At 39.9% G+C, this 12,552-nt stretch overlaps 1 protein-coding gene across 1 annotated transcript in view; it reads right to left on the bottom strand.

Moving 5' to 3' along the window:
• EP300 (E1A binding protein p300) overlaps positions 1-12,552 on the bottom strand; it is a 79,607-nt gene that overhangs the window by 42,137 nt on the left and 24,918 nt on the right. The window contains exons 3-6 of the mRNA XM_047739910.1: positions 6,788-6,964; positions 4,863-5,124; positions 4,119-4,232; positions 2,900-3,145 (exon numbers count right to left, since the gene is read on the bottom strand). Of these exons, the coding sequence (XP_047595866.1) occupies positions 2,900-3,145; positions 4,119-4,232; positions 4,863-5,124; positions 6,788-6,964 (799 nt within the window). The remainder of the gene's footprint in view (positions 1-2,899; positions 3,146-4,118; positions 4,233-4,862; positions 5,125-6,787; positions 6,965-12,552) is intronic.

The raw sequence follows: 12,552 nt of genomic DNA, 5'->3' as shown, positions 1-12,552 counted from the left end.
GATCATGACCTGAGCTGAAGGCAGTGGCTTAACCAACTGAGCCACCCAGGTGCCCAGGACTATTTACTTTTAAAAGCACTTTGACACTGGGTGTGGTGCATAAACAATGAATCTTGGAACACTGAAAAAATTTTAAAAAATAAATAAATAAAAGGGCTTTGGTATAAAAGAAATAACACTTCATATATAAGCCTTTGCCCATCTGGCTTGGGCCTAATAGATAGAAACCATGAGGATGTAACATGCCAAAAAGAGGAGTTTGTTTTCACACCAACTTTTAAGATGGGATTGAACACAAAAGAAAGAAATGAGGTATTCTAGAAGTTTTGGCTCATGATGATTATTACTAATATGGCACCATTAATAACTGAAGCAACAGGAAAGAGATGGAAACTTAATCTTCAATCCTAAAATATGGACACAGAGAAAAGGGAAAAAGAAATCTCAAGAAGCTAACTTTCAAATGATTTTGAATGTCTCTCTGTCAAATAAATAAAATACATCTTAAAAAAGAAAAGAAAAGAAAATGAACACAAAAAGGCAGGATTAGTTAGTTCTTTACCCCAGTTTCTGGTCTAGTTTTTTTTTTTTTTTCCTGGTCTAGTTTTTTAAACTAGACCCTCAATAATTATTTAATAAGTTAGCAATGCTCATCAAGGAATGATGTATATTTGAGTTAAAAAGCACAAAAATCAGTAAGATTACATTTTTGTAAGAGTAGTGTGCCCAGGGGCGCCTGGGTGGCTCAGTGGGTTAAGCTGCTGCCTTCGGCTTGGGTCATGATCTCAGGGTCCTGGGATTGAGCCCCGCATCGGGCTCTCTGCTCAGCGGGGAGCCTGCTTCCTCCTCCCTCTCTGCCTGCCTCTCTGCCTGCTTGTGATCTCTCTCTGTCAAATAAATAAATAAAATCTTAAAAAAAAAAAAAAAAAAAAAAAAGTAGTGTGCCCAATTTTGTTTCCTCATTTAGAATTGGGCAGGAATGGGCAGAAATAAAGCTCATTACAAATATTAACAGAAGGGGGTGCCTGGGTGGCTCAGTGGGTTGAGGCCTCTGCCTTCCGCTTGGGTCGTGGTCCCAGGGTCCTGGGATCGAGCCCTGCGTCCGGCTCTGCCCAGCAGGGAGCCTGCTTCCCTTCCTCTCTCTCTGCCTGCCTCTCTGCCTACCTGTGATCTCTGTCAGATAAATAAATAAAATCTTTAAAAAAACAAAAAACAAAAAAACCAAATATTAACAGAAGGATGACAATGGACTTCACAGGAAAAAATATGGTGGATTATACAGAACCAGACCTTTTTTGTTATTGTTAAGATTTATTTTAAGGGGAGAGACAGACCACAGCACAAGTGAGAGGAGCAGACGGACAGGGAGAAACAATCCCAAGCAGACTCTGCACTGAGCACAAAGCCTAACTATGGAGTTCCATCCAAGGACCCTGAGATCATGACTTGGGCCAAAACGAAGAGTCGGATGCTAAACTGACTGCGCCACACAGACGCCCCCAGACAGTTTTCTAGTCACAGAAGATCTCATCACCAAGGACAATTTTAGAGTAAAGAGGCCAAGTATTAAAAGTCACTGACTCACCAGTGGATTTACTTATTTAACTATTTAAACAAAATGGCTTAGATGTTAATTGCATAACAGCAAAGGGATACAATCTAAATGCAAACCTCCTTCACTTGACTACACACAGAGGTGAACAATTTGCCCCAAATTAGGGTACTAGAACACTGCTCACTTTTCCCCTTCCTTCTCAGTCATATCATAGGAGAAGTTAAGTAAACACATACATTCAATAAGCTATTTCAAAAGGCACACCACTTCAGTGAGAATATGGGCATCTGTATTAACAATAACCACATTCGGGCACCTGGGTGGCTCAGTTAAGCCACTGCCTTCGGCTCAGGGTCCTGGGATCGAGCCCCACATCGGGCTCCCTGCTCAGTGGTGAGCCTGCTTCTCCTTCTCCCTCTGCCTGCCTCTCTGCCTACTTGTGCTCTCTTTCTCTGTGTCAAATAAATAAAATCTTAAAAACAAAACAACCCCCCCCAAACTAACCACACTCATTTCTATACATTTTAAACCAAAATACAACAATTTCCTTTCCTTTTTTTTTTTTAAGGTGGGTTTTTTGTTTTGTTTTGTTTTTTTTAAGAAAGCAAAAGAAGATATTGAGAGAGAACTCCCGCAGGGAGGAGAGGTAGAAGCAGGCTCCCCATTGAGCAGGGAGCGTGACGCATGCCTCGATCCCAGACCCTGGGATCATGACCTGAGCCAACAGCAGATGCTTAACCAACTGAGCCACCCAGATGCCCCCACAACAATTTGTGTGGTTTAAGATGGGGAGGGGGAGGAAATCTAAATGTCCATGTGTAAAAGATTATTCTGTACAATGAATTACTCTTCAACCATTAAAAAGGATACAGTGGGTAAGTAAAGTGAAAGATGTCCTAACTGCATTAAAGAAATAATTATAGAATAACACACAAGATCCCACTTCTAGAAATCCAAGTTCACATATGCTCGTAAGGATTAAAGAGGATATAAATCACTAGCAGTTGCCTCAGGTATACTAACTGCAATGAGGCTTTTATACTACAATCTTTAAAAAAATTACTTTAAGAACTAATCATGGGGGGCGCCTGGGTAGTTCAGTCAGTTAAGTGTCTGCCCTCAGCTTAGGTCATGATTCTCCCCCTGGCTTGTGCTCTGTCAAATAAATAAATAAAAACTTAAATAAAAATACCTTAAACAATTAGTCATGTAACAAAAAAAATTAAGAGTGGGAAGACACAGACTCACACACATAGACTAAAACTAAGGAGGTAATTCTGCATTTTACATGGCATTTACATATAACCAACATCACATCTGTCACTAGGGAGAACACAAACTTACTCATGTTGCTCATGGGCCGCATGCCTTGGGGTGACTGCCCAGACTGCTGATTCTGCTGGTTCTTTGCTTGCACCTGGGGCTGTGTCGGCATCTGATTTACTTGATAGGGCAGCCCAAGAGCTGCATAGGCCCTTTCTATAGAGCTGGGATCAATCTGACTAACAGTGCTTAGGCTGGGTGTAGACTGCTGACCCACCCCGAGGGAGCTAGTATTTCCAAGTCCAACTGGTGCTCCAGTCAGAATTGCTAGAGAAGACAAAGAAAATGGGATTACAATGTTAAAGATGTAAGAAAAACAGACCAACCCATCATGAATTTAAAAGACATAAAATTATTTTTATGTGATTATGAAACATCTCAGCACATGCCTCTTGTTTTTCATTATTTCCCTGAAAAAAATGTCCAGATGCAGAACTGAATGGTCAAAAGAGGGTCACTGGCACAAAAGACTTTCAATCCAGAATACTCCAAAGCCTCCCTATAGGCTGTATCGGTGCTCCCACCAACAGTGTATCAATGATCAGAGCCACACAAATACCAACACCAGGGAGCATCATTTCTGCTAATGTGATGTGAGAGAAACAGCACCTTATTTCATTTTTTAATAGTGAACTTTTTGGTATGTCCTGCCTCTATTAAATAATAATTATTATTTCCTTATCCTAATTTTCTCCTGGGTTACTTATGACTTCATTAATTTACGGTACTTAATTCCTTCTTCAAATGCTGCACACATATTTCTAAATTTGTCTTTTCAGCCCTAAATGCTTAATGTTTTGTTTCTAGAGAGGAGGTGTGGTAGTTGCACTTAAATCTTTCTCCTTTTGACTTTCTCTAAGAAAAGCCCCTCATCATCCCAAGCTTATAAAAATAATCTCAAACTTTTTTCCTTTTTCTTTAAATTTCAAACTGGCTAGGTATTTAGACAAGTATAAAAGAGTAATTTGCCCAATGTCATTGTCTTTCAAGTTTTCATAAATGTAAAAATGAAGCATAAATTCACTGTTTTTATATAGAACGACTATTAACAGTTTCTGGATCTTTAGGTAATAGAAAACTAATTCTAATCTCATTAATATGAAATTAACAGGAGTGGAAACAACCTAGCCACAGGAAATGTCACATAATCAAAAAGTACTCTAAATCCCACCAAACTGCACTGGTAAAAGTCTAAGAATATTCTTAGTACAAAAGCTTCTCAAAAGATTTAATCACTTACACTGTTGATTTCTCTTATCTCCAGCATTTTTAAGGGGGAGACACACAGGACAATCATGTCTCGTACAATTCTTCCAGTGTGAAATGATTTGTCGAGAAGATGCACAGTGTGCCACTAAAAAGAGCAAAAATAATTTTTTCAAATGCAGTTTATAGTTGTTTTTATTTTACATTAGTTATTAGCTAACTTATTGATAGCACTTAACAAGTGCTACAATGTTAACTCATTTCATCTTCCTAATATTCCTATAGGGTACTATAATCACTCACATTTTACAGTTCAGAACATAGGCAAAACCTGGTTAACCAATTTGCATAAAGTCAGAATACTCAAAGTGGGATTCAAACTTTAAGCAACCCGGCTCCAGAGCCCATATTTTTCACCAAGATGCGCAATCTACTTTACTCTATAAAAACAGATTTCTAATGACTCCACAAATATATAAAATATACTAAGTTGGGTAACATTGTTTTAGTATTTGCCTGACTGCAAATCCTCAATAATATTTAAAGTATATTATGCTGGGGCAAATCAAAGTCTGTAAGGATCACCACAAAAGGGATATTCTTCAAAATTTCTACCACAACCCTAGATACTGACAAAATAATACTGAATTTTATTATATCCTAATATGGAGTAAGACATTAACTGTAAAGGAGTTTCAAAATACAGATCACACTTTCTCTCTTCTCTTGGACTCTGAAGGTCAACTGCTGAGCACAGAAACCCTTTGAGCCCACTCACCTTGGCAGGACTTGCCTGACTGGCAGTGTGTCATGTGGTTTAGGACGTTCTTCATTGTGCGACAGTGGGGAAGGTTGCACTGCCTCACTTCCCCATTAGCCTGCTCCCTGCGCTGGCACTTGTGAGCATGCAAAAGGAGAACCAGCTGCTGCTGGATGAGCTTGCGCTTCTCTGGGTCGGCTGTGTGCGCTCCAGAACCCATCCCTTGGGCTACTGGAGTCACAAGGCCTGGTTGCTGGACCTGTGGGGCCTGCTGTTGACCCTAAGGGATAAAACAACAAAGATACATTTAACGTTAGGTGTCACAGTGTGCTCTTTAATAAATACAGACCTAGACATTTTCAATTAAAACTTTTTTTTTTTTTTAAAGATTTTATTTATTTATTTGACAGACAGAGATCACAAGTAGGTAGAGAGGCAGGCAGAGAGAGAGGAAGGGAAGCAAGCTCCCTGCTGAGCAGAGAGCCTGATGCGGGACTCGATCCCAGGACCCTGAGATCATGACCTGAGCCGAAGGCAGCGGCTTAACCCACTGAGCCACCCAGGCGCCCTCAATTAAAACTTTTAAGGACAGTCTACCATGTGCCACAGGGGATTCCAAGGTAAAACAAACAAACAAAAAAACAAAAAACAATGGTTCCTACCATCAAGAAGCTCAGTAAGAAAACAAAGCTACATTACCAAGTAATACAGTCAAAGTATATATAGGATATAAAGCAAAAGTAAAGAGAACAGCATGATAAGCTGAGGTGGGAGAGGAAAAGGCAAGGAGTCTATAGTGAAGAGAATGTCCAACTCAGGTTCTGAAACACAGTAACAATGAAGAACTCCTCGGGAGACCTAGCAGGGTCGTTTTAGGTGGGTGAAAAATTAGTTTTTGTAATTATCGAAGAAAGCCCCTCTTCTTCCCCAGTGAAAAAAGTAAACACTTCTGGGGACAGAGATGCCTTGTTTTATTCATTTTTATATCTCTAATACTTTAAGTATTTGAAATACAGGCAATTCAGGGACTATATAACACAAATAAAAAAATAAATAAAAAATCTGAAAGGGAAGTAGCATTTTTACAGGACAATTTTTTCCAAAGGTGAACATGGACTACTTAACAAATTTACACCTAGAATTCGTTTTACTTTAGCAAAATAGCAAGCAGCAGCTCTTTCTGCCCATGGGTCCTATGCCCATGCTTTAGTAAAATCCCTCCTGGCACCAAAAAGAAAGAAAGAAAAATAGCAATGTTAGCAGCTTTGGAGATTTCCCGAAACAAAAATCACTGTTTAAAACAACGTGTAACTTTGAGGGAGGTTACTTTCCTATGGTACTATCAGATACAAATCAGTAGATACGGTCACTGAGAGTCGTAATGCTTTGCCAGAGTCCTTCCCAAGAGGAGAAAGGTTCTACTTTGCAATTCCATAGAAATGCTCACAAGCAGAAGATAATCAATAGAGCAGGCCACAAAATTTTCATTGTAGCAGCCCCACTTGCTCCCATTTGGCCAAGCACTCTTACTGAACAATACTGTGAGAAACAAAAACCCACGGGAAATGGAAGGATGGAACAAGCTAGATCACAGGGTCCATCCATTAACTCTGTGTATAGCAGACAGCATGAAAGTTTAACACAGTACTTTTGTCAAAATGCTACTTTAAAGACAAATCTTTTTTTTTTTTTTTCCAGCATAACAGAATTCATTGTTTTTGCACCACACCCAGTGCTCCTCGCAATCCGTGCCCTCTCCAATACCCACCACCTGGTTCCCCCAACCTCCCACCCCCCGCCCCTTCAAACCCCTCAGATTGTTTTTCAGAGTCCGTAGTCTCTCATGGTTCACCTCCCCTTCCAATTTCCCTCAACTCCCTTTTCCTCTCTAACTCCCCTTGTCCTCCATGCTACTTGCCAATCTTAGATAGATTACTACCCACCATGTTGGGCATTCCTCCACCAGGAACTGCCTTTTTGTCCATGGCAAATGGAGATAAGTTATTTGGTAGTACAGACTTCGTCTGAATCTGGAGACCAAGGCCACTGGCTCCAATCTGCTGTCCAGAATTCTGAGTGTATGGTGAACCGTAAGGATTAGGGTTGTTCATCATTCCCATCTAAGAATAAATAAAAACAGACAAGAAATTAAATCTTATTCCCTGCATTAACAGAACCATTCCTTTTCCACTTCCTAATTTATAGAGAAAATTTTAAAAGTAGTCCTCTGCTGTTATAAACAGACTAGAAAAGTACGTTCATGGAAATACTCATACTTTCAAGATCAAGATTTATAGGGGCGTCTAGATGGCTCAGTTGGTTAAGCATCTGCCTTCGGCTCAGGTCATGATCCTGGGGTCCTGGGATTGTGCTCCAAGTTGGGCTCCCTGCTTGGTGGGGATTCTGCTTCTCCCTCTGCCCCTCCCCCAACTTGTGCGCTCTTCTCTCTAGTCCTCTCACTTGCTTTCTATTGCAAATACATAAATAAAACTTTTATTTTTTTTTTAAAGATTTTATTTATTTATTCGACAGACAGAGATCACAAGTAGGCGGAGAAGCAGGCAGAGAGAGAGGAGGAAGCAGGCTCCCTGCCGAGCAGAGAGGCCGATGCGGGGCTCCATCCCAGGACCCTGGGATCATGATCTGAGCCGAAGGCAGAGGCTTTAACCCACTGAGCCACCCAGGCGCCCCTAAATAAAACCTTTATAAAGAAATTATTTAAAAAGATTAAGATTTAGGGGCTTCAGGGGTGCCTGGGTGGCTCAGTGGGTTAAGCCTCTGCCTTCGGCTCAGGTCATGGTCTCAGGGTCCAGGGACTGAGCCCCGCATCGGGCTCTCTGCTCGGCGGGGAGCCTGCTTCCCCCCCCTTCTCTGTCTGCCTCTCTGCCTACTTGTGATTTCTCTGTCAAAATAAATAAAATCTTTAAAAAAAAATATTTAGGGGCTTCAGCTCAGGTGGAATAAGTTTACAGAGCTATTTTCTGTAAATATTTGATAAATGTGTTTTAGAAAACTTATAAGCATCTTCATTAAGCTGTATCTAAAAATCAAGGGTTTGTCATTCACCTTCACTTAAATGAAGCAGATGCATTTTTATTTAATGTACAAAATACGGCTTAATAAATTAAATTCAACTCAATAAATGACCTAATCTCTATGTTAGAGAGTATGATATGTCAAGAGCATCTGAATGCTTATTCCAGCATTTTGTTCATATAAAAGGTAGAAAATAGATAATTTAGGGATTATGTCCTTTTTTCATTTAGGGATACAGTGGCACAGTGATTTTAAAACTTTTGATATCTGAATCCCTTAGACAGAACATGCAAACTTCAGAGTCCACATTATTCCCTGCAGTCTCAAACCTACCTGCTTTATTAAATTACCTGCTTGGCTCCTAAAGTAATAATGTGAGTTTCTCTGTAACCCCTATATATTTAAAAAAGTTGATTTTTGTCTGTACTTAGGACAGGCAATCTGGAGCGATCATACTGGCTAGTTATTAACTTAATGAACAGAGTATTAATTATTCAGAAGCCAAATGTTTTACTGATAGCAATGATGCAACTTACAATCATGTTCTTCCATTGAAGAACCGACCAGAAGTCAAACACCACCTATTAAAAACATACTGCAAAGCTCTCAGAATAGAAACTAAGGAGACTAGTACTACTACCCAATTAAAAGGATTCATACTAGATTTCTAATTTTCTCAGACAGATCAGGTCTACCAGAGGGGCCTTCAAATTCTATCTCCAAACACACACACAAACCCTAAACTCTTCCCTGTCCGCTGTCACCGTCTTAATTCAAGCCCCTCATCACAGCTTGTGCAGACTGTGTCCAACAGGTTTTCTTGCCTTCTGTCTATTCTATTTTCTACCCAGAGCCTTCATGATGTTCATGAAGCCTGACTATCTATCCATGGTATCCTTCTGTAGCCTGTACCCATTAACTTGCAAATCTGAAGAGCAACTTTTCTTCTTAAATCTCTATCATCTGCCTTAAAGACTTCCCTTTCCCTATAACTAGGGAACACCCTCCCTTCCTATCTGATTTCTGAACGATAACCTGTAAAGAAATAAAATTCTAAGTTCACCAAGAGGCAGTCCAATTTTCATTTTTTGTTGCTTACTTAGTTGGTACAACCATAACTAAGCAGCAGCTACAGATTCTACTAGTCCTCTTAAGATACATTTCAGAAGTTACCATGTCTGTGAAGCATCTATTGTTCCAGACCACTAAAGAGCTTTTTCCGCCCTAGTAAATGTTCGTGCATTTATACTACAACAGAGGTGATAAAATAAAATGCATGCCTTTTCTATTCCCCCCAGACCACGCACATTAAGGGAAAGAACCTTAGTTCATTTATCTTTGTAGCCCCACTGCCCTTGTCCTGATCAACAAAAGATCCTGTTGACTCAGGAAAACAGAAATACAAGAGTCACAAAATAAACTCATAAACTTCGGTAAATAAAACTGTTTTTTAAATTATATGCAGTATCTATACAGAGGATTTATAGAAATATGACATCTTCAAAGGTTTGCCTGTAATGAAAAACTAAAGAACTGTGACAGTTTCCAAATGAGATCAGAGACTAGGAGTTCAGTAACTTGGGGAATAAGCCTGAGGGAAGTGGCAAGGTTTGGAGAGCGCATACAAGAAGTCTGAATGGGGAGTCTGAATGGGGAGCATCCAGAGCAAAACACTTACTGCTTCAGTCTCCAATAACTGGAATTTCCTAAATGAATCTGGCCAATAAGATTGTGGGGACGATCAAATACAGAAACAGGCTTAAACACAAGTTCAAATTTCCTCTGGTAGTTTCAAGCGTGGCTGCAAGTGCTGGTCCTCCACATGCTTTTAAAGTACTATTATTTATATGAACATATAGGTCCAATAATACATGAGCTTACATCTGGGGGAGTTACATTTCAGTTGACTATGTTTCCTATCAGCATGGAAACTCATGACGGACATAAAATGAATGCTATTCTGACAGAGAATCTGCAGGACAGACCATAGAAGACCAGCAGACAATAAATTAAGTTTTCAGGAGTCCTTATTTATGAAAATAAAACAGTGATTTGTAAGCTACCTTGATGTCTCTTAGGAAGCATAATATCTCTACTCAAATATACCACAGTAGAATCTGGTCGTTCACATTGTTCACACAGGCACTGCCTTATCTGATTCCAACAACTGGGTTTCAACCAGTTCCTGACGTTTGTTTTCCCAGTAACAATGCATTACCTAGAAGCTCCAAAGTGGACTACTGTGTCTCACATATACAGACTGCACTGACTGCTGATCAGTGGCAGTAATGCATTCCTAACACTTCTCATCACTTTGACCCACAAAGACTCTCAGACTTCTGGCTTTTCTGTCTTCCTCAGGGTTCTGGGGCCAATGTTAGAATACAACCAATCTCCCCATCTCCACATCCCTATCCTTCCAATCTCACCAGCCTCAGGTACTCCCCCACCAAATATAACAGGAAGGGAATATACTGTACTTAATTTCTACTACACTGTAGTTCATTATTTGATCTTGTTTCCCTTCTCTGTATCTCAAGTGATCCTTGACGTCCAACTACCCACCACCTACCTGCATTGCAAGGATAAGAGAACTACCTAAATGGAAAAGGCAGAGGACCAGGACCAGGACAGCTGTAGTCAACAAAAACAAAAAACACCTCAGGGGGACTACCTTTTCTTTCTTTCTTTTTTTTTTTTTTTAAATCTGACTCTACAGGGGCATCTGGGTGGCTCAGTTGTTTAAGTGTCTGCCTTTGGATCAGATAATGATCCCAGAGTCCTGGGAGCGAGCCCTGTGTCGGGGTGGGCAGGAGGGATGGGCGATGGTCCCTGCTCAGTGGGGAGCCTCCTTCTCGCTCTGCCCCTCCTTCTCTATCAAATAAATAAATCCTTAAAAAAATTTGTCTCTAGGGCGCCTGGGTGGCTCAGTGGGTTAAAGCCTCTGCCTTCAGCTCAGGTCATGATCCCGAGTCCCGCATCAGGCTCTCTGCTCAGCGGGGAGCCTGCTTCCCTTCCTCTCTCTCTGCCTTCCTCTCTGCCTACTTGTGATCTCTGTCTGTCAAATAAATAAATAAAATCTTAAAAAAAAATTGTCTCTATAGGTTTTTTCTAAGTTTTCGATATATTAAAAGAAGAAACTTATGGAGCACAGGAATCCAGAAAACACCCGACAGGGGTTATCACTGGCAAATATATAGAAAAAATAAAAGTAGTACCTCAAATATAAAGAAAATTGTTTGGGAATATTTAGCACAATGGAAAAAAAAATCCCTTAGTAAGATTTGAAGATACCACAGTAACTCAAAACAATACCCTGTGTGTGACTCCAAGATTCATCAAATAATAAAAAGAAAATTAACTATAATCAGACATTTCCTACTAGCTACCAGATTTAATAAATGCCAGTGTTATATATCTGTATCCAAGTTAGATGCCAGATACTACATAGTAACTGAGGGTATAATGATAAACAAGAAGGACTAGGGATCTCTTAGAACCTACAGCAAATCTTAAACATTACTTTTCAGAATCATTCCCCTTACTCCTATACCAATGCCTTAGTTTAACAGGCCTCATCACCCCATTGAGACTATCCCTCAAACTGTTATTACAAACCTAAAAGCACATCCATCTAGATGGCAAATTTGGGTATAAGACCCTCTTCTTTCAGATCTGTCAGATTACAGAATTTAAGATTAGTCTTTCTCTCAAAATGGATTCTTCCTCCTTAAACTTAATACCCACCATTCCAAGTGGTCCTTCCTACCTGCTTCACTCCTGGCTGATTCAAGTTCTAGAACAGATCAATCACTGCTCTTATACTTTAAAATTTTATAGGTTAAATACTCTTTAACATCATATGGCAAAGATGATCACTAACTAATGTTAATTTTAAGAGAAGCGCTCCAAAAATGACATTACTGTTCCTACCACCTCAAAAAAAATTGTAAAAAGGGAAAAGGAAAGAAGGAAAATGGGAATTATTCCTAAAGCCAATATTCATTTGAATGAAGTTCAGACTTTATTTTATTATTTATTTATTAGATTTTATTTATTTATTTATTTGACAGACAGAGATCACAAGTAGGCAGAGAAGCAGGCAGAAAGAGAGGAGGCTCCCCACTGATCAGATCACAGAGAAGCAGGCTCCCCACTGATCAGAGAGCCCGACCTGGGGCTGGATCCCAGGACCCTGGGATCATGACCTGAGCTGAAGGCAGAGGCGTTAGCCCACTGAGCCACCCAGGCACCCCCAGACTTTTTTATAAAATATCAATTTCATCAGTCCCAATTCATACAAAATTTGGATACCAATCTATCCAGATGCCAAGTAACACAATTCTTCACAGCATGTGAGGTAACCAGAGTCAGAGGAAAGGAAGGTTAGGATCTGTCATCCCCCAGATCCAGGACTACAAAATAAGAAGTAAAAAGTAATACATAAAAATGCCTCCAGCATTTTTGGTCATGATCTCATGATCCCAGGGTCCTGGGATCAAGCCCCACATTGGGCTCTTTGCTTAGCAGGGAGCCTGCTTCTGCCTCTCTGCCTACTTGTGATCTCTCTCTCTGTGTCAAGTAAATAAAATAAAATCTTTAAAAAAAAAAAAAAAAGTAAAAAAAAATCACAACAAGCTCTTTAACAGAACAGATACTCTTCTCTCTTTTT

Source organism: Lutra lutra, chromosome 8, assembly GCF_902655055.1.
Source record: "Lutra lutra chromosome 8, mLutLut1.2, whole genome shotgun sequence".
NCBI classification, from domain to species: Eukaryota; Metazoa; Chordata; class Mammalia; order Carnivora; family Mustelidae; genus Lutra; species Lutra lutra.
Note: the sequence above shows the minus strand (reverse complement) of the source record. Positions and strands in the feature narration are given on the sequence as shown.